The sequence below is a fragment of the Myotis yumanensis genome, unplaced genomic scaffold (genome assembly GCF_028538775.1).
Source record: "Myotis yumanensis isolate MYYU_CA2020_CCGP unplaced genomic scaffold, mMyoYum1.0.hap1 SCAF_1, whole genome shotgun sequence".
NCBI lineage: Eukaryota > Metazoa > Chordata > Mammalia > Chiroptera > Vespertilionidae > Myotis > Myotis yumanensis.
In genome coordinates this window covers 46219364-46241617 of record NW_027223752.1, presented here as the reverse complement: position 1 = coordinate 46241617, position 22254 = coordinate 46219364, and the positions used below count along the sequence as shown (strand labels likewise).

The window sequence follows — 22254 nt, the reverse complement described above, 5'->3', positions numbered from 1 at the left end:
CCAAAAGATTTAAGGAATCATTTTTTTTTTCATCTGAAAAATGATGCATCAAACTGTTTACCTGGATGCAAGACCCTTGGACTGTTTGTATTAAACAAATTATTTACAACAGAACATGTAAAAATCCAAAATTTTATAATCCCACCAGGCTAAACCAAACTCTTCCACCTTTTCATGTTTTAATACATAATATTTAAATATTTTCACTTCTAAGAGGATCTACCACATACATTTCATATTGTAGCATATTTTAGAGAAAAATAGTTAAAGTGGGATTCTCAAAATTTATGATTGCTAGGTTATTGGCCTTACAACTGGTTATGGTTTGAAAGTACAGAAGATTCTCATCCCTTGTATTAGTTATCAAGATAATATTTTTACATTACACTCTTATACTATAAGTACAACATAAACAGGTCATCTCTAAGGTATTTTACTTCCTGAGTCCCACATCATCCAAAACACAAATGTTTTAAAAATATGAACCTATGCAAATACAAAAGATAAATGAACTCTTTCTCATTAATTCAGTACCTAGCAAGATTTCTTACAGATTCTTTTAGGAACAATGTAATATTGAGAGAAAAATGTCTATATGTGCAACTCACCACTGGATCTGTTGGGTGAAAAATATTTAGTAACCGGTTACAAATCTCTCTGGGCAAAATATGGTCTTGACTTCCAGTGTTCCCTGGGCGAATGCCACGCAATGCCAAAAATACTGCTAGTGGGGATCCCATGCAGAAGAAATTCTCAACCTGAAATATTAAAGCCATTGACAATTTTAAAAATGGTGTAGTGTTTTTCAACAGAATTTGAGCACAATAAAACAAGTGGTATAATACAAATAAAATTATCTCCAAATATGTCTTTTTCTATGAGGTTTGTCTAGATGGCATCTGCATTATTTGTTAACTATATGCTAATCATTAGTTATCCTATACAATCTTCCTAGTAACAACTTCAAATATATCTTTCGATATAATAGAAAATGAAGAATGAGAATGATGAGAAGATAATTCCGTTGTGTTTCTACACACTAATCAAAGATTTATTCAACTACTATTTTGTGTGAAGTAATATACTTGGTTCTATGGAGGATATAAAGACAAATATGGCAGTGAGAGAAAAAGGGAGACATCTGTTATACTTTCAACAATAAAGATAAATTTTTAAGAAGATGAATAAGGCAGAGCTTCTGCACTCAGAGTTTATAATCTTATGTGAATGGCAGAATAAAATATATGCATAAGTTGGGGAAAGTATGCTATAAGACAGCAATTTGCAACCTTTTTCATCTCATGGCACACACAAACTAATTACTAAAATTCTGTGGTACACCAAAAATTAATTATATTTTTTTGCGGATCTGACAAAAAAAGGTATAATTTTGATTCATTCATACTGGACAGCTATTTTTCTGTTGGCTGTTGAGATTTTTTAATTTGGCATTCTAAAGGAAAAGAGGTCAGTGCCTCTGACTAAACAGTTGGGTATTACATGTTTTAAAAATTCTTATGGCACACCGGTTGGAAATTGCTGCTTTATTAAAAGAACAAAGAAAGGAATAATTAATTCCAACTCTGAGGGCTTTACAAAGGAGGAAGCATTTGCATGGGCCAAAAAGATGAAAAGCATTTTCACAGTTGGGGTTGGATCACTGGAGATTAAAAAAAGGATGTTCCAAACTGATGGTACCACATGAATTAAAGCAGAGGCAGGAAAGAACCTGGTTTAATTTAAAGAACAGAAATAGTCTGATATGGTTGAAAAATTGGGTGTGGGGAAAATGTAACTTGGAGTGAGAGAATATTATAAAACCTTGGCTGTTTGACTAAGAAAGTTGGACTTAATTTATTTTATAGGTAGTGAAGGAGAATAGGATTTGATTCATGTTTTAGGATAGTGGTTCTCAACCTTCCTAATGCCGCAACCCTTTAATACAGTTCCTCATGTTGTGGTGACCCCCAATTTCACTGTTACAAATTGAACATAATTAAAGCATAGTGATTAATCACAAAAACAATGTGTAATTATATGTGTTTTCCGATGGTCTTAGGTGATCCCTGTGAAAGGGTCGTTCAACCCCCAAAGGGGTCGTGATCCACAGGTTGAGAACCACTGTTTTAGGTTAAATTAAACAATTGAGAGGCTGGTGACTTGGAGACAAGGTAGGAAATTATTGAAAGAGTTTAGGCAAAAGATAATCTGAACCCAGGTAGGACTAGCTGTCCTGTGAGGGGCCAGGATGGAGTCAGCATGAATGGGTGGAGACATAAAAAGTTTGAGATATCTGTAACATCTCTAACAGGTAGATGAAAATTTAGGACAAGAGATATAGTCCTGTACATGTCACCATCCAAGTCTATGCGTTGCCATTATAGAAGTGATGTGTAAAACCAAAAGAATGGGAAAGATTGCTTAGGAAACCCTAACTGGTTTGGCTCGGGGGATAGTGCGTTGGCCTGCAGACTGAAGGGTCCCAGGTTCGATTCCGGTCAAGGACACATGCCTGGGTTGCAGGCTCGATCCCCAGTAGGGGGCATGCAGAAGGCAGCTGATCCATGATTCTCTCTCATCATTGATATTTCTATCCCTCTCTCCCTCTCCCTTCCTCTCTGAAATCAATAAAAATGTATTTTTAAAAAAAGAAGATTGCTTAATTGCTTAGGAAGAGCACAGAGTAAAATGGCTTTAGATAGAACTATGAGGAATGTTTTCATTTGATTAGCAGGCAAAGGAGGAAAAAACTACAAAGGGAAGAGTGAAAGGAGAAAAAGAACCAGGAAAATGGTATCATGAAGACAAGGGAGTATAGGGCTTCAAGAAAAATAGGGTGGTCAACTGCATTGGATTACATATAGAATGAAACACCTTTTCCTCCTAAATCCACCCTACCTCTCTCAGATGTTTCATATTTTGATGAGTGAGACATCCCAAATTTATCCTTCCCTCTAATCCCAAACATTGAAGAAGTCATTCCAACAGATTCTAACATTTCACCTCATTTCCTCTCATCTGGACTAGACTGTAACAGTGTCCCTTCAATTTTATACTATCTTTAATCCCTTCCCACAAAGCCTCTGGAGTGATTCTTCTTTTCTCCAGATGGAAAAAATGTATATGAATAAATATATATTTTGAAATGATACCTTTATGTTAAAGGAAATTTGAGAAAGTTTTTGTTTTTATTTGTTTCTAAGGAATTGAAGGCTGAAGAAAATTAACTTGTGTTAAGAAAAAATACATAATAAAAAGCATTTAAAATCAGAGTGACACAGATAAAAGCATCAATTTCTGAAAAAAATCAAGGTCATCTATATCCTATCTAATAAAAGAGAAACATGCAAATTGACCATACCCCCGAACGCTTCCCATTGGCTAATCAGCAGGATATGCAAATTAACTGCCAACCAAGATGGCGGCCGGCAGCCAGGCAGCTGAAGTGAACAGGAGGTTTGCTTGCTCCAGTGATGGAGGAAGCCAAGGTTCCCCGCCTGCCGCCGCCCAGCTCTGAGCTCCGGATGCAACAATGTTGCAATTATAGAAGCTAAACAAGCTCCAGAAACCTGCTTTCAGCCGGCAGCAGGCTCAGAGCTTACAGCAGCAACAGAGTTTCAATTATAGAAGCTAAACAAAGCCCAGATATCTGCTTTCAGCAGCCGAGGCCTCAAGCTGGAGCCGGCCTCAGAGCTAAAGCTGGCTCTCAGCTCCAGTGACAGCCATAGAAAGTAAATAAATCCCAGAATAAAATAAAAAAAAGAAGAAAAAAAGGAGAGGCTGGGAGCTTCAGTCACCCGCCAGCCTGAAAATGGCCCTCAGCCCCTCATCCAGACTGGCCAGGCACCCCAGTGGGGACCTCCACCCTAAAGGGGGTGCAGGCAGCCTAAAAACAGCCATCAGCCCGTCATCCAGGCTGGCCAGGCACCCAAGCGGGACACCCACCCTGATCCGGGACATCCTTCAGGGCAAACCAGCCAGCCCCCACCCGTGCACCAGGCCTCTATCCTATACTACAGGCAGGGCGGGACAGCACAAGCTGCCATCCGGGCCCCATGTGCAGCCCTGGGCAGCGGGGCATAAGCCCCGCCCCCAGCCGGGACCCTATGACTATTGGAGAGCAGGAGAGTGCCACTGAGCCCTGGGTTGCTGTGGTGATCTGGCCATCGGTAAGTAGAAAAGTGCGGCCTGTAGGCAGCCCCCAGCTGTGCCTGATCAGGGAGCAGGAAAGCCCAGCCTTTGGGCAGCCCCCAGCTGCGCCTGATCCGGGAGCAGGAAAGCCTGGCTTGAGGGCAGCCCCAAGCTGGGCCTGATCCAGGAGCAGGAAAGCCCGGCCTGTGGACAGCCCCCAGCTGGGCCTGCTCCCCGGTTGCCATGGAGACCTGGAAGCGGGAAAGCCCGGCCTGTGGGCAGCCCCCAGCTGGGCCTGCTCCCCCGTCACCATGGCGATCCTGGAGCAGGAAAGCCCGGCTTGCAAGCAGCACCCCTATCCTGGCCATAGCTCAAGGGAGAGTACAACATGCAGTGGAGGCTGGGAGCCTGAGAGATCAACACAGAGGGGCTCCTGCTCCAAGCCTCCATGGTGTGGCTGGGGCAGGCCCCCAGCAGACACACACACACACACACACACACACACACACACACACAGAGCGCCTGCTCTGAGCCTCCAATGTGGCTGGGGGCAGACCCCCAGTGGGGACACACACACACACACACACACACACACACACATGGGACGCCTGCTCCGAGCCTCTGCTGCCAGACTGTGGCCATCAGTAGGACATCCACTGAGGGCTCCCGGAATGTGAGAGGGGCAGGCTGGGCTGAGGGAACCCCCACCCCCCAGTGCACGAATTTCGTGCACTGGGCCTCTAGTACGTATATAAAAGGATAAGTGTCCGTCCATCTGACTGGTAGCTATGAGGTGCAATGACCACCAGGGGGCAGGTGCTCAATGCAGGAGCTGCCATGATGCACACTGGCCATTTAAAAATAAATGGCACCATGGACTTGGCGCCGACAAACCAACACTTTGCTTCCACCAAGTGGAACACAGGAACCAACCCGGAGCGACACCCCACCAAATAGCAGCAAATGCTGCCAAGACCCCATGGCGCAAAATGCGATCCACAGCCCAGCCCAGCCTGGAAATGGTCGCTGTGGGCACCAGGTAATGACGTCACATAGCAATGCCTGGCTTTCTCTCCCTAGCGACTAGCATCCTTGGAGTTTCTTCAGCCCAGGAACCCAACTTGCTTTATAGCCAGGTGCAAACATTTTACAGTTTAATCAAATGTTTGTGAAGCATTTTCCCATGCCTCATCTCATTTGATCCTCACAGAAGTCCTGGATTAGGTAGATAGGAGATTCGGTAGAATCCTATTTTCTTTTCATTAGCAAGACATGAATAGCGATATTAAAATATTTCTTCTAATTAATTTCTTTTCAATGTGCACGAATCTGTGCACAAGGACACTTTCTTCTATAAAGAAAGAAAAAATAAAGCATGCCTGGGTTGTGGGCTCGATTTCCCAGTAGGGGGCGTGCATGAGGCAACCGATAAATGATTCTCTCATCATTGATGTTTCTATTCCTCTCTCCCTCCCTCTCTCTGAAACCAATAAAAATATATTGAAATTTTTTTTTAAAGAGTAGAGCTAGACGAGAAAGCTATGTAAATCCTTTCTATTTGATATACACAGATGCACACATGCATACTATAGCAAAATGCTTTATGCATTGGTCAGACACATCACAAATGTTTGTAAAATGGTTCAATCCATGGAATAAATAACTTTTCTTTCTTTGTTTATGATTGGTCAGCAGTTTGACAAATAAAGGAATATTCTCAGAGAAGACTAATGACTGCTTTAGTGATATCTATATCCATCAAAGAATTTTAAAGATGAAAAAGGGCTTTAGACATTTAGTCTATCGTCCTTGCCCAGAGATGACTAAACAGATGAATTCAGAGATGTTTAATGATTTGGCTAATGTTACATTACTAGTTAGTGGCAAAGCCTCATGATCATAATCAAAGTTTCCCACTCTCCAGACCAAAGTTTGTCAATATGTTTTTCTTCTATGAAGTTCAGTGGTCACCCATAACAGATCTAACACCTGTATTCTGAAAGTAAATCTATCTGCTAATTAATAGGCACAGAAATTAGAACTTTGGAGTCCTAAATATTAATTTGCCAATTCATCAGATATTCCTTTTTAAACTTCAAATTTATTTACTTTTCCTCTATGAGTAATTAAATAGCAATTAAAAATCCATATTATTAGACTACATATGACTTTATATTAAGATACACAATTATAGTACATAATTTCTAGTAATGTGAAACTATTTTTTTTAATCCTCAGTTTACATGCAATATCATTTTGTATAAGATTAGGTATACAGCATAGTGGTTAGATAATCATATACTTTACAAAGCATTCCCTCAAATTCTTACTATTTAAAAAAATTCTGCATCTTTCCATTACTTAATCTGTATGTTAAGTTCCTATGATTTGCTTTTTTAAAAAAATATATTTTTATTGATTTTTTCTAGAGAGGAAGGGATAGGGATAGAGAATTAGAAACATCGATGAGAGAGAAACATCGATCAGCTGCCTCCTGCACACCCCCTACTGGGGATGTGCCTGCAACCAAGGTATATGCCCTTGACCGGAATGGAACCTGGGACCCTTCAGTCCACAGGCTGACGCTCTATCCACTGAGCCAAACCAGTTAGGGCTGTGATTTGCTTTTGACAGCTCCATTTTGGTGCTCAAACCCCCTAAAAAGCTTCCCATTGTACATAGCAAATATAAGTTCTTTATTTCTAGCTCTTCCACAGCCCCCTTGCCTTGAGTCCTGTCCATGACAGCCCAACTGGTTTGCTCAACCTGCTCCAAAACTAACCACGTGTGTCATCTTGTGCTTTGGTTACATACTTTTCATTGCTTGAAATGCCAGCTTTCCATCCCTAGAATCATCCACTTATTTTTCTTACCACCCACAAATGGCTGGTCACTAAGGCTTTTAATTCTAAATACTAAACATTTCCCAGATCTGCCTCTTATTTTCCCCCTACTACTTGAGATTACTTCATTTTTCTTGGAGTTACTAACGTTATATCCCTCCATATCTTTATGTTCTTTCTTTTACACAGAATAGCATTTTCCTTTCCTCCACTTGGCAACATTCCAGTTTATTGATAACAAGTATAAGTGTCATTTCCTTGTAATCCTTTATAGCCAAAATTAAAACCCTCTTTTCATACATACATCATTCTGCATACTGCCAATAACACTGTGTTACATATCCTAAGGGCTGGGGAACTGTCTTGTCCATTCTTTTCTTTGTAGAATCCAGAAACTAGCAATGTCCAACATATAACATGTGTTTAATAAATATTAATTTGAAAGAACAATAATTTAGATTTCACTGAATCATAATGTCATGCTGCAAATGCTGTTTGGAAAAATTGTGAGACAGATAATGAAAATCTCATCAGTCTTTTCTTACCTTAAATTTCAAGGCAGGTATTTGTGTCATTGATGATGCTTTCAATCCATTTAGCCTTTCTTCTATTTCTCTCAGCCTAGGAAGCAGTATAAAATTATTTACACATTTGTATTTATGGTTTCATAAATATTAAATGCTCATTAGTTCACTAAAGTATAAAGAATTAAAGACCTATTATTTAATCCCTCAAAATCAATCCCTATTGATAGTATTTAATAAATGCACCTGCTGTAGTACAGAAAGTCTATAAAATAATTAGTAAAAGTATTCCTACTCTTTATAATACCTGCTGTTAGTATTTTTTGGTGGATCCTCTAGTAAAATGTGAGGCAAATAAAAGCATACTTATAGCGTGGCTGGTGTGGCTCAGTGGTTGAGCTTCATCTCATGAACCAAGAGGTCCCTATTGGATTTCAAGTTAGGGCACATGCCTGGGTTTTGGGCTTGATCCCCAGTAGGTGGTGTGCAAGAGGCAGTCGATTGATGTTTCTATCTCTCTCCTTCCCTTCCTCTCTCTCTCAAAAAAACAAGCAAACAAAAACCAATAAAAACAGCATATATACATACATACATATATATACATATATATATGTATACCTTAAAAAATCACACTAAATGTTCATACCATATACATTGTTCTTTCTTTTTTCTATACTTAATGAATCTTAGAGATTTTTTCATTTCATTACTTCCTGATCTACTTTAATCTTTTTAACAGCTATGTAATTGTCTATTACATGAATGAACCATAGTTTTTTAAAAAAAATATATTTTATTGATTTTTTACAGAGAGGAAGGGAGAGAGATAGAGAGTTAGAAACATCGATGAGAGAGAAACATCGATCAGCTGCCTTCTGCACACCCCCTGGGGATGTGCATGCAACCCAGGTACATGCCCTTGACCGGAATCGAACCTGGGACCTTTCAGTCCACAGGCCAACGCTCTATCCAATGAGCCAAACTGGTTTCGGCCGAACCATAGTTTTTTCAACCCTTCTTTGCTAGTGAACATTTGAGTTATTTCAATTTTTCCTATTAAATGTTCCATATCTACTTACATTTAATAAACAATAGAACTAAGTTTTAAAAAAAGGGTGCAATTCATTTTATAAGCTGTTAATTTTTTTTTCTTACTGGATTTTATATCTAAAATGCTGTTCTGAGGCTTTTCAACATGAAATTTTCTTTCAAAACTATAAATTATTTTGCCACGGTAAACTTTATGTATCTATTCTGGTGCTGACTAAGATTATATAGAACCCTTAAACTTCCATAAGATTGAAACAAACCCAAGGCTTCCTGAGTAAAAATTGGGTATTATATAAATTGGTGATTTTTATATAATGCTAACTACCAAAATGAGTGATTTTTCACTGTTTTATTAAAATTGATTGGATAGTTTTTAAGAGGACAAAGAAAGAGCATGTAATTACTGATGAAGAGAGGGGTATAGCAAACTAAACGATAGTATCCAGAAAGGCCACAAGTGATCAGATAATTATAAAATCTGTCAAAAACAGATTTACCAAGGAAAAAAAAGGCTTAAAAATTATTTCTAAGATTAAGATAGGTAAGGGCACATTCTTTAAGATTAGTAAAACTAACAAAGGATTCTACATAGTGACTCAGCTTGAAATAAGTTTTAGATTTTACTCCTAAGAAATTGTGAAGGACAGGCAGAAAGAAAAAGAGGCAGATGACAAAACCATTTATTTTATGCTACAGGAAAATGCATATAATTAGCATGAAAACAGTCTCTCCTTGATTAGCCATGTTATCTAGAAATTTTTGTACCCTGAACAATGTAGTTTTTCTTTATCATGAAAATCTTAAAGTTTTCTCCTAAGAAGTCCAGCAATTCCATGAAGAGATTTTAAATACTAGAGTATTTTTACCGTCGTTTTGTTATGTAGAGTTCATCAAGAAGGTGTCGTTCTTCATAGCTCATCCATTCTTCATCAGGCAACTCGTCTTCCTTCTCCATCAACTGTTCATAGAATCGAACTGGATTCCAGCCAGTCATTATGTCATAAGTGATTACACATCCCAGTGAATGTGACACTATTGAGACTTTACCCCCTTTTTCTTCAAAGTCTGGATTCCGAGAACAGAAAAGGGAATATAATCGATTCAGCTCTTGCTGAAGGCCTTTAACTAGCTGTTTGAAATAAGAGAACATTATCATATTAGAGTAATCACAGATACTCTGAATTCTATTTCTAAACATACATTACTGGCCAAATACACCTAGGTTATTAAAATTAACACAGATGCCTTAAAACATTGCAGGAAATGAAGATATGTATTATTGTAATCTATATCATCACTAAAGAATAAAGGCAGATATTACACAGATTCATTCATAATCCTTAAGTATGCTATATGAGCCAGCAGTTCTGTACATTAAGCAAAAAAGGTTCACGAAGATTCCAGTAAGATTTTCAAAGAGCCCCTGGAAATTTCTCCTTCACTGCAAATTCCATGCAATTCTAAATTTTTGTACCTTGTAATTTTTAGGCCTTAATTGAGTTTACAATAACAGGTATACGAATGTAGTATATATATTATTACACTGTGCATTTAGATAAGAATGATGGAATAAAATGTCATTGTATGATTAAAGAAAAGCTAACATCGATCTACTTGATATTTCAAAATTCCCAAAAATTGGTAATAAAGATACGAGTAAACAGTTGTTTTACATGGCTGGAAAGCAGAGCTTTTTAAGGTTTAGGGGGTTCATAATGTGGGAAGTATTTTAGTCATTTTTCTTTGTAAAACTGTTTTCTTTGAAATTTAGCTTTAACAAACATTGCTGAAATATGCCAGGAAGTCAGAAGAAAAAGTTTTTTTTGGTTACTCAAATCCATACTGGGTCCTGACCTGTGTTTGAAGGCAGTTCTCTACTCTTCATTATCATTGCTGGGTACTATAATTAAAGGTAAATTTCCTGCTTGATATTTAATTTTTCATTTCAGTACTTATACCAGCTGTTACTCCAACATACAAATATTAGTTATGTGTGACTTCCATTTTCAAATATGACTCCATCATATTTTACTGAACATTCTCTACCTGCTCACAAACTGAAAATCATCTGAGCATTCATGCATAGCAGGATTAGCAGTGACATGAATGAAGTCATGGTGTTCTCTTTGTTGACATCTCAGAACTCTACAAGCAACAATGAGGGTTTGGTTAAAGCTACTGAAACCATGTATTGGGTCTGATGAAATATATTCAGCTAATGAAGGAAGAGAAGGATAAGATGAGCTGGTAGCATGTGGAAGGATGATAAGCTACCCTTTCTCTAAGGAGAAATGCAAACATTTTACTTTAATTGTACATTTTAATTTTTTTCTTAGGAAAGCAAAACAATTCCATGCTTTAATCAACGGTTCTCCAACTTTCAATGTGCGGCAGAATCACTTAGAAGGTTTGTTAAATACAGATTACTAGGCTCCATCCCAGAATTACTGCTTTAGTGGCAAATGCATATAAAAGCCTTCTAAGACATGGGCTGTCAGTAATTCTAGTCTAAACAGTTTCAGGAGTAGGTAGTGTGATATGAAAGTACATGCTCTGTTCAAAGTGAGCTATAATGTAATGTTTTAGTTCTGATAATATAATGGTTTGGCTTTGATAAGAACATCAACAAACTCAACGTTTTTATCATTTTCCTGATTTATAATCTAAAGGTGTAGAAAAAGTGAATGTTTAGATAAAAATTAATTCCTTTAAAAGCAACATTTGCTAATAGTTTTTACTTTTGAAGGCCTTGTTTTAAGACACCATGTAAACCTAGAAACACTAAAAGATATACTTAAGTACTCTGGCAAAAGGTACTTAATCTGTTTGTTTTTTAAAATACCAACTTCTCTAAATGCTTTAATAAATCATCCACTTAGCAGCAAAAGGAGAAATCCACCTCCCTGTTGCATCTAAAGAGTCTACTCTGATTAGGTTTTTCTAATTAGGTTTCCTTTTTCCTATCTGATCCAATTATATTCTCCAACCTTAGGATCCCTTTGTGACCAAGTATATTCATTTGGGACATCTGGACCAAGATTAATGATATATCCTATAATCTTAATTTTATTAGCTCTACAATATTATCTAATTAAGTCAACTAACCTTTTACAAAGTAGGCATTAGATGGCCTTTCAAAAGCTTAAGAGTTTTAAAATCTCATAACCATTGCCCCAAAGTTAAAATGTATGAGGAAAATCAATCCAAAAGGAAAAATCCCAGCATTTTTAAGAGAAAATCCAAACACATAAAACATGGCTGACGACTATAATTAATCCTTTGTCCTCCCTGCTTCAAAAAATTTTAATGAGAAAAAAATTATTTAGACAGTTTTAGTTATATATATCAATTAAATTTCTTTTTAAAATAAAACTATGTTTCTTAATTACAATAGAATTCAATTAAACAATTTTCAAATAACAATGACAAGATACTGTCATAACTATTTTTTTTTGTAATTCTTCATTTTTAATGCTATTTAAAAGAGAGTTCAGTTGTGTGCAAGAAGTATGGTTGTCTCTGATTTTTCACATTACTTTATTTAAGGCTGAAGTAAGGGCCGATGGCTCTCTAATGTTATTTTGGAAGTCTGATATTAGTTCTGTTTTAGAAACTGGTCCTCAGAAAGTATAACCTGCAAAGTACTGATTTATACACTACACTTTTTCTCTAACCATTTTTTTTTAGTGATTATTTGCACAGTCATGAGTTAGAATGCTCCCATGAGCACCTCAGAATCTGGAGTGAAGAGGAACCTTGGAGATGAGCTAATTTAAACTGTGATGAAGGGAGGAGTCCCTTCAGTAGCATCCCTGATAAGCTGTTCAGCATCCACCCCCATAACTATCTCTACTCTACAGTGGTCACTTCTATTTAAAAACATTTTCTCTGTTTTATTGAGATATAGTTGACATATAACATTATATAAATTTAAGGCATATAACATGATTTGAGATATGTATATATTGTTAAATGATCAACACAATAAAGTTTAGTTAAAACCCATCACTTTCACATTATATGCAATTTCTGTTTACCTTGTGATACTTTTATTTTTTAAAGGCAGCTTTAGTTATTACAAAGTCCTTCATTAGTAAACAAGTGTGTTCCTTTCCATATTTTCTTTCTTTTCTTTTTTTTTTGGTTAATACTCAGTTGAGAATATATTTTCCATTAATAAAGTAGAGAAGGGAGGGAGGGAGAGAAACATTGATGTGAGACACACACATTGATTAGCTGCCTCTCACACTTGCCCCTACCAGGGCCGGGGATCAAATCTGCAACCCAGGTACATGTCCTTAAACAGGAGTTGAACCCAAGACCCTTGGGTGTGCAGGCTGATGCTCTAACCATTAAGCAATACCGTCTAGAGCCTTTCGGTATTTTCTATAATCTGATACTAACTGCACTTATTTCTAGAGTTAAAAAACACAAGTCTAGCCCTGGCTGATTGCTCAGCTGTTAGAGCATCGGTGCACGGACCAAAGGGTTCGATTCCCAGTCAAGGGCATGTACCTCAGTTTGCAGGTTCGATCCCTGGTCCTGGTCAAGATGCATGCAGGAGGCAATCAGTTGATGTTTCTTTCTCACATCCATGTTTCTCTCTCTCTCCCTTAAGATCAATAGAAAAAATATCCTCGGGTGAAGATTAAAAAAAGAAAAGGTCCATTCCTTTTTTTTTAAAAAATGGTAGCCCTTGAAATACATATACACACTTAATCAAAGATGAAAATCTAAGGACAAAAAATTGTACTGGAAACTATATACAGGGTGGTGAAAAGTAGGTTTATAGTTGTGAGTACGTGAAGCACATAGTTTGTTCTTACATCGTTATTTATTACTAGAGGCCTGGTGCACAGATTTGTGCATTGGTAGGGTCCCTTGGCCTGGTCTGTGCCCTCTCGCAATCCCAGACCGCTTGGGAGATGTCGGATAGCTGGTTTCAGCCTAATCCCTGCAGGCCTCATCCAGACAGGAGAGAGCCCAATCCCCACAGGCCCAATCCTGTGCATTGAGCGTCTGTCTCCTGGTGGTCAATGCCTCATAGGGACTGGTCAGCTGGTCGTTAGGTTGCTTAGGCTTTCATATATATAGATCGTGTTATTTTCCTATGAACAACTGTAAACCTACTTTTGCCTCACCCTGTATATCTTTAATCCTCATGGCAACCATTATCTGGTACATATTTTATGTCCATTTTATAAGTGAGGAAGCTAAGAACATGAGAAATGGGATCTATGGTCACATAGCTAGTTAAGTGGCAGGTTTTGAATCTGTATCTATTTGATTCCAAAGGCTGAGAGGAAGGGGAAAAAGGTTTTCATATGCCTACCAATTAACCTAACAAGGTTCATTCACTAGCCTAGGCAGGAATGAATCCTAGAGAACTGCTGGCTGTTATTTATCACAACTTCCTTAAGGAAATGTAGGCTGTTGAGGAATAGTTTATTCTAAAATACTGCCTAACACCAACCTTGTACTAAGTGGACTTTGATTTGCAGAATGAGTTTTCCTTTTTAAAATTACAAACAATTTTTGCCCACTTCTCACTAAGTTTTTCTGGTTTTCTTTCGCTTTTCACACTGCTTTACAATATTTCCCAAACTTCTCTGATGCTATCACCTGGGGAACTGTTCAAAACACAAACCAAATATACAGACTCTACCTCAGATCCACTGACTCCAATCAATCGCCAGGGAAGGGACCTGGGAAACTTTTAGTCATTTTCTTAACTTTTTATTCAAAAATAATTTCAAATTTATAAGATGTTGCAAAATAAAAATAGTACAATGATCATCCATATACCTTTCACCCAATATTCACCTATTAGCATTTTTAGCCTATTTTATCACTTGTTCTGTTTATGTAACACACACACACGCACACAGGCACACGGACACAAGGACACACACACATGCACACCTTTTAAAAAAATACATCTGAGGATATATTATAGATGTCATGGTCCTTTACCCCTAAAACTCCAGTGTATATTTCCTAAGACTAGGAATATTGCAGTTATCAACTTCATAAATTGACTTTGATAAAATATTTCATCTAATCAAATATCAACATTTAAATTTTGTCAGTTGATTGAACAAATCCTTTGTAGCATTTTACCCTAACCGGTGCAGAATACAGTGCAGGATGGGATGTATTTAGCTATCAGGTCTCTTTGGCCTCCTTTAGTCTGGAACATTTTCCACAGCCATTCTTTGTCTTTTATAATAGTGACATTTGGAAAGAACACAATCCCATCCTACTTTTTAATGAGAACATCCTCCTTTTGTGTATGCCTGGTGCTTCCTCAGGACTGGTATACTACATAAATGATACTGTGTCCTGAGTGTCCCTAAGTGACACCCTATTAAAGGTGTCCCCTGGTTTCCCCACTCTATACCTTTTCTCATTTTTTAATTCATAAGCAGTCTATGAGAATACACAGTAAGACCATGCAAACATCCTGTTCTCATCAAAACTTGCCCTCAAGTTAGCATCCATGGATGATTCTTGCCCAGACCACTCTTATTTGATCCTACCATGATAGTTGTAAATTGAGGATTTTACAACTCCAGCATTCCCTCCACATTTAATAGTAAGCCTGTGGCATTCTACTGTAAGCAAAGGACCTCCCTTACCCCGTTTGTTTATCTATTTGTAATTGATATTAACTTACAAATTTCTCAATGATTTACAATTCCCTTATTATATTATCCTTATTATAATTCTATATTAAAAGTACTATTAATTCCTTACAATAAGTAATAATTACTTTATTTTGTGCTCAAGTTGTTCCAGATATGGCCAGGGGGGGGTCTGATTTTTTTAAAAAAATATAGTTTTATTGATTTCAGAGAGGAAGGGAGAGGGGGAGAGAGATAGAAACATCAATGATGAGAATCAGTGATCGGCTGCCTCCTGTACGCTCCCTGCTGGGGATCGAGCCCACAACCTTGGCATGTGTCTTTTACTGAAATCGAATCCAGGACCCTTCAGCCCATAGGCCAACGCTCTATCCACTGAGCCAAACCAGCCAGGGCAGGATCTGCTTTTTAAAATTTGACTCCTGACCTTGTGACCTGCCCCATCATTCTTCTGAACATTTTCCTACTTTTTGTCATAACAAGTTGTTTTTAGCTTTGACCTATACCTATCCTGTCCCAGCCCTAGAACCAGCCATTTTTTCCAAGTGACTCTAGTTCTTCTTGGTGGGGAATTCTAGGGGCAAAGATGTGAGTACTAGGTGTGCTCATTAGATTGGAATGTCAGCTCCTTGGCCCTTTCAGTGAACAGAAGTAGGAAATATATGCAGGTATAAACAATATACACTTAAATATATAGATAATATCTATACACACCCACTTATTTTCAAATCATAAATTCACATTAATATCCCCAATTCCAAGGTTTCCCCATGGGGTTCTTTTATGCCTGCATTTTTTTTTTTTTTAAATATATTTTATTGATTTTTCACAGAGAGGAAGGGAGAGAGATAGATAGTCAGAAACATCGATGGGAGAGAAACATCGACCAGCTGCCTCCTGCACATCTCCCACTGGGGATGTGCCCGCAACCCAGGTACACGCCCTTGACCGGAATCGAACCTGGGACCCTTCAGTCCGCAGGCCGACGCTCTATCCACTGAGCCAAGCCGGTTCCGGCATGCCTGCATTTTTATCTCTATTTTTTAATAGCCCCAAACCAGCTAGGGCCCAAGTAATTCATCTTATTAGGGATATTCAGGAAACATTGCTAAAGAATGCTAATGAATCTCAGTCACAAGTTCTGAGCGCTTTTCCATGAAATTCAACTGAATAAAAAACTAATTTAAAACACTGGGTGTTCTCTTTCCATTTCCCTCTTCCTATTAAATATCTTTTATTTAATTCCATTCTGAGGATAATTATCTTTAAAGATTATAAGAGCAAAATAGAAGTGACCACTTTCTTAGTCATTAGCCAATGGCCAGAGGTTTGAGTCTGACGCTTTTCTCTTTCTAGCTTCTGTTGCTATTAATGTCAACTTAAAAAACAAAAGCAACACTTATTATTACTTTTGGGGACACGGCTCAGTACGTTTTAGTCTGAACATTCAGGATACCTTCTTAGGAGTACTACCAATGATACGTGTGTGTGTGTGTGTGTGTGTGTGTGTTTGTAAATAAGGTAATCATTATAAGGTAATCATTATACTTACTTCATCTCTATAAAGTGGGCTAGTATAATACATTATGTCCATTGCACTGCTGTTCAACATATCCCTTAAACCTCGTACTTTATCAGGAGTAATGGAATCAACAGTGTCTACAAACAAACAAACAAAAAACAAACAAACTTACAGAAGATATCTGTCTTAGGGGAAAAATAAATTGTGAAAAAAATTACATTCCCTGAAATCACAGCTCTTTAAGTTAACATTTCAATATGCAAGACTAATTTTGGATCTAATCTTTTCCTTGCAAAATATAGCAAGAAAAAAAGACAAAAAGGGGAAGAGAAAGAACATTAAAGGATGAAGGCCATTGTCAAATCTATGAAGCCTGACCATTTTCTGTACTGGCGTTTGCATGATATTCAGGGGTCCCAGAGCAAAACCAGGCCATCTCTATTCCTGAAACAGGTGTTAAGGGACACAATCTCACTCTTTCTGTACCTCATTTTCTGTTTCCTTTCTTTTCTTTTTTTGGACTATGCACCTTGGGCCTGGCAATACCCATGTGGAATGCCTAGAGGCACTGGTGGCAAACCAGCAATAAATTAAAAAGTTTCTTTACACTTTACACTTATCGATTTTTAGTAAAATAAAGATCCTACGAGGAAGAGCTGTCAAATTAAAAATATGCACAAAGGCAAATCCGCAATGGGCAACTGCAGTAAACAAGATAAAGTTGGTGTAAGTAAGGAAAAAAAACCTGTCACATAAACTGTATTGCAAATATGTGCAGCCTCTGAGTAACAGCTAATTTATGGAAATTCTACCATGGGAAGACTATTCTATTAAACGCTTAATAAGATGATTAGAGATGCAGAAAAATTTGCATTTCTTATAGAAATACAAAGAAGTTCTATGCTCCTAATAACACTGTTTTATGTTTCCTGGTGCACACGTGTAAGATTTTCCTTAGGGTATATATATATCTAGGAGTGAAAATGTTGTGTCATAGGGCACATACACATTCGACTTTACAAGATAATGTCAAACTGTCTTCCAAAGTGATTGTACCAATTTACATTCCCAACAACAGTGAATGAAAATCCTCACTGCTACACATCCTCATTGATGCACAGCCTCACCTTAAATTTTTGCTAAACTGATGGGTGTCAATGATATTTTACTGTGGTTTTAATTTGCACTTCCTTTATTACTACACTAGTGAAATACATATTATATATAGTATATAAAATATTTTAAAATATTAACATATAAAACATATACATATTTTATATGTATATAATCTCTTCAAGTGCTTTCTTTTTTTATTCTGGATATTAAAACTTTGGTGGCCATATCTGTTGCTCTTTTGCAAGCTCTTGTCTCAGTTTGTGGTTTGTCTGTCACTCTATGTCTACTGAGATAATTTTAATCAAGTTTACCCACGTTACTTTGTAGTTGTGTTTTCCTGTCTTAAGATGATACTCTCTTATATTTTTCTAATGTCCTGGCTTTCACATATTATATTTGATCCATTTGGAATGTGAGGTAGGGATTGTTTTTACTCCCCTCTCCCCTCAAAGAATAACCAGTTACCAAATACCATTTATGGAATAGGCCATCCTTTCACCAATGATCTATAATACCAGCTCAGTCATATATCAGGTTTGTTTTCTAAGTGCAGGTTTGTTTTCCAGAGTCTCTAGTCTAGTGCACTGGCCTATCCTTGTACCAACATGACTCCCCTCCTCCCCTCTTGTTCTGTATCTTGGCTATTTTGGAACCTTTGCTCTTCTATAATAATTTTAGAATCAGCTTGCCAAGTTTCAGGAAAAACTCTATTAGGATTTTGATTAGAAGTGCATAAAATCTAGAAATCAATTTCAGAAAATTAACAACTCTAAGATACTGAGTCATGAAATCTAAGAAAATTATCTTTATATTTATTTAACTTGTATTTAATATCTTGTAACAGTTTTTTTCATTTTTAATATCAATGTACATATTTTATTAGATTTATTTCTAGGAACTTAAAAATGATGTTTGCTATACGTAAATACCTTTTATCATTATTTAAAAATTTATAAACAGTAAAAACAACTCTTAGGTTTTTGGTGTTGTTTATGTTGTTAATCCTCATCCAAGGATATTTTTCCATTGACTCCTTTTTTAGAGAGTGGAAGGAAGGGGGAGAAACAGAGAATGAAAAACATTGATTTAGGAGAGACACATTGATTGGTTGCCTCCTGCATGGATCAAGCCTGCAACAGAGGTACACGCCCTTGCCTGGAATTGAACCTGGGACCCTTCAGTCTGCTGGAGCCTAACCAAACCAAATAACTCTTAGTTTTAATGCATATATGGTTTTACATAACTATCACCATGATCAGGATACAGAACTGTTTCATCACCTTAAAAAACTCCCACATGCTGCCCTTTTTAATTCAAACCCTAGCCTTCCTGTAACCCTGGCATCCACTGATCTGTTCTCTGTCCCTATAGTTTTGCCTTTTCCAGTATGCCACATATGTGGAGCATAAGTATGCAACCTTTGAGATTGGTTTCTGTGAGACTGTGTATAATAACGAACATATATTTATAGTTTTTGTCTCCGGTTTCTGGCTCAAGATTCCTAAAATCCTTGTAATTTCCTGAGTGATAGGGGTGACAGGTATGTCTTTAATTATTCATAATAAGCCTCTTTCAATAATACTTAAGCTTATGCTAATGAGGTGACTCTTGGAAGATGGGTAGGTTGCCAGAGGAACCAACCATGTAGTTAGACAGGATTGAAGTTTCTGTCCCATCCCTTGACCTCTGGGAAGGGGAAAGGTTGGAGATTGAGTTAATCATCAACAGCCAATTAGTTAATCACTTATGTCTACATAATGGAAGCTCCATAAAACCCCTAAACAACAGGGACTGGATAACTTCCACATAGGTGAACATATATATACAGTATATATAAATATATATATATATAAATATATATAAAAAAAAATATATATATATATATATATATATATGTATGTATTTTGTTAATCCTTACCCGAGGATTTTTTCCCATTGATTTTTAGAGAGAGTGGAAGGAAGGGGGGGGGGGGGGGGAGAGAAAGAGAGAGAGAGAGAAACAGAGACAGAGACAGAGACATTGATGTGAGAGAAATACATTGATTGGTTGCCTCCTACACATTCCCCTACCAGGGGTGGAAATAGAGCCTGCAACTGATGTATGTTCCCTTGACCAGAATCAAAGCCAGGACCCTTCAGTCTGCAGGCCAATGCTCTATCCACTGAACCAAACTGACTAGGGCCATCTATATTCTCTGTAATATCCTTTAGACCAGTAAATATAAGTAAATGTTTCCTGAATTTTTTAAAGTAGATCTAGTAAATTAAACCTCAGGATGGGGTCATAGGACCCCCCAAATTATAGCAGGCATCAATCTGGGACTTGTGATTGGCATCTGAAGTGAGGGGAGTCTTGTGGAACTGTGCCTTTAATCTGTCTGCGCTATATCTGGGTAGTGTCAGAACTGAGTTAAATTGTTGGACACCCAGTTGGTGTGCACCAAGAATTAGACAATTGGTGGTAGGGGGATAATCACGGCCCCCCCCCACACACACCTTTATTTGGTGTCAGAAATATTGAGAACAGAGAGTGGTGTTTTTCCTTTAGCTTCTTTTACTCAGAATAATGGCACCTTCAAGATTCTATCCTAATAATTTAAATCTAACAAAAAATTACAAACTCTTGAGGATTTTATTAAACATGAATTCATCTATGTTGTCTACATTCCTGACTAGCCCAAGAAACTTATCTGAATGAGTGGGAAAAGCACAAAAGATAGTATTTTTATACTACAATTTTTATATATGAGCTATTGCTGCTATGAAGTCTTCTTTGATCACTAGCATTTTTGTTTTACCGTTATTGCAACTTTTGATGCCATTTTGGTCTATTAGGTGTAACTGACATTCCTGCCTATGAGACAGAATCTGACTTGAAAATCATCCAGGGAGGCAGTGTAGCAATGTGAATGAATAAGGGCTCTGGTATCAAGCAAAGCTAGACTCTGCTTACTATTCTTAGGTAAATTCACCTTTTACTGAGTTTCAGTTTCCTTAAGAGTAAAATAGAGAAAATAATGTAGTATTTCACATATTTATGAGAAAATTGAGATACTCCATGAAAAATGAATTGCAAAGTGCCAGGCACAGCAAAGGCTCCACAAAAGGCAGCTGCTATTGTATCTAGTACAATTCTCTCATTTTCCAGGTTATGTAAATAACCTAAACATTCTATTTTAATGGTTTTCATTCTGAAAGAATACATTTTGTTTAAAATATGCATATTTTGGCTAACAATTCTTCAAGGAAGGAAATAAACATGATTTACTTAAATATTACCAGCCCAGGGAATGTAAGAAAAACAACAAAAGAAAACAAAAAACCTGATATTTTACCTTCCAAATATAGGGAAGGAAAATTATTAGCAAGAGAATGTAAGCTAATAAAGAATTGTACCCTAGCTGATTTGGCTCAGTGGATAGAGTGTCCTGGGTTCGATTCCAGTCAAGGGCACATGCCCAGGTGGCGGGCTCGATCCCCAGTAGGGGGCATTAAGGAGGCAGCCGATCAATGATTCTTTCTCATCTTTGATGTTTCTATCACTGCCTTCCTCTCTGAAATCATTAATAAAAAAAAGAATTATGACAATATGTTTTAAGAGTATTGACAAGTTAGGTGGCTCCATTGTATAATGGAATAGTGCACTGGACTTCTAACTACGTGCCTGACTCGGGCCTGGGATGGACCTGCAAGCCAGGTAAATGCCCTTGACCAGGAATCGAACTTTGACCCTTTGGTGTGTGGGCCAGTGCTCTATCACCGAGCCATCCTGAACAGGGCCAAATCATGTAACTTTTCAACATAATGTACCTCCATCAAGAGTAAGTTTTGACCGCCACTCAACAGGCAGAAATTCAACATGTGTTGCATGGTTGGAAAAATGTCTTTCTTCTATTTTTCTAGCAGCCTCTCTCATCCTAAAAAAAAAAACAAAATAAAAACAAAACAAAACTTTATCAGAGTAACTTCACAAATGTAATTATATGGTATAAAATGTTTTTAATTATAACACACTTGCTTATAACCACAACCAATTCTGTTTTAATTACCCTATACTATATAATAGTTCATTTCAAAGCATATTCTGTCCATGCCAAATGTTCCTTCATATTTGATCCTGTCCAAAATGTCCATGCGTAAGACAATGCTGCTGGCCTTAAACAGTCCATAGCACTTATTTGTGCTTTTGGTTTACAGGATTAACACATAAAAGATATACCAGGTTTTATTAATTCAACTAGAGGCCTGGTGCAAAATTTTGTGCACCAGTGGGGTCCCTCGGCCTGGCCTGGGGGTTTGGGCTGAAACCAGCTCTCCGACATTGCCCCAGGGGTCCCAGATTGCGAGAGGGCACAGGCCAGGCCAAGGGACCCCACTGGTGCACGGGGCCAGGGAGGGACACAAGAGATTGGCCAGCCAGGGAG

The 22254-nt window shown here is 37.6% G+C and overlaps 1 protein-coding gene across 8 annotated transcripts in view; it reads right to left on the bottom strand.

Annotated features, from left to right (window-relative positions):
* Positions 1–22254, bottom strand: part of DDHD1 (DDHD domain containing 1) — a 79521-nt gene that overhangs the window by 12940 nt on the left and 44327 nt on the right. For 7 of the 8 annotated variants that reach the window (XM_070419482.1, XM_070419484.1, XM_070419485.1 and 4 more), the window contains 5 exons: positions 21641–21747; positions 16745–16851; positions 9415–9677; positions 7520–7595; positions 609–758 (listed from right to left, as the gene is read on the bottom strand). In XM_070419482.1, the coding sequence (XP_070275583.1) occupies positions 609–758; positions 7520–7595; positions 9415–9677; positions 16745–16851; positions 21641–21747 (703 nt within the window). The remainder of the gene's footprint in view (positions 1–608; positions 759–7519; positions 7596–9414; positions 9678–16744; positions 16852–21640; positions 21748–22254) is intronic. The other variant, XM_070419487.1, reaches the window with a different exon arrangement.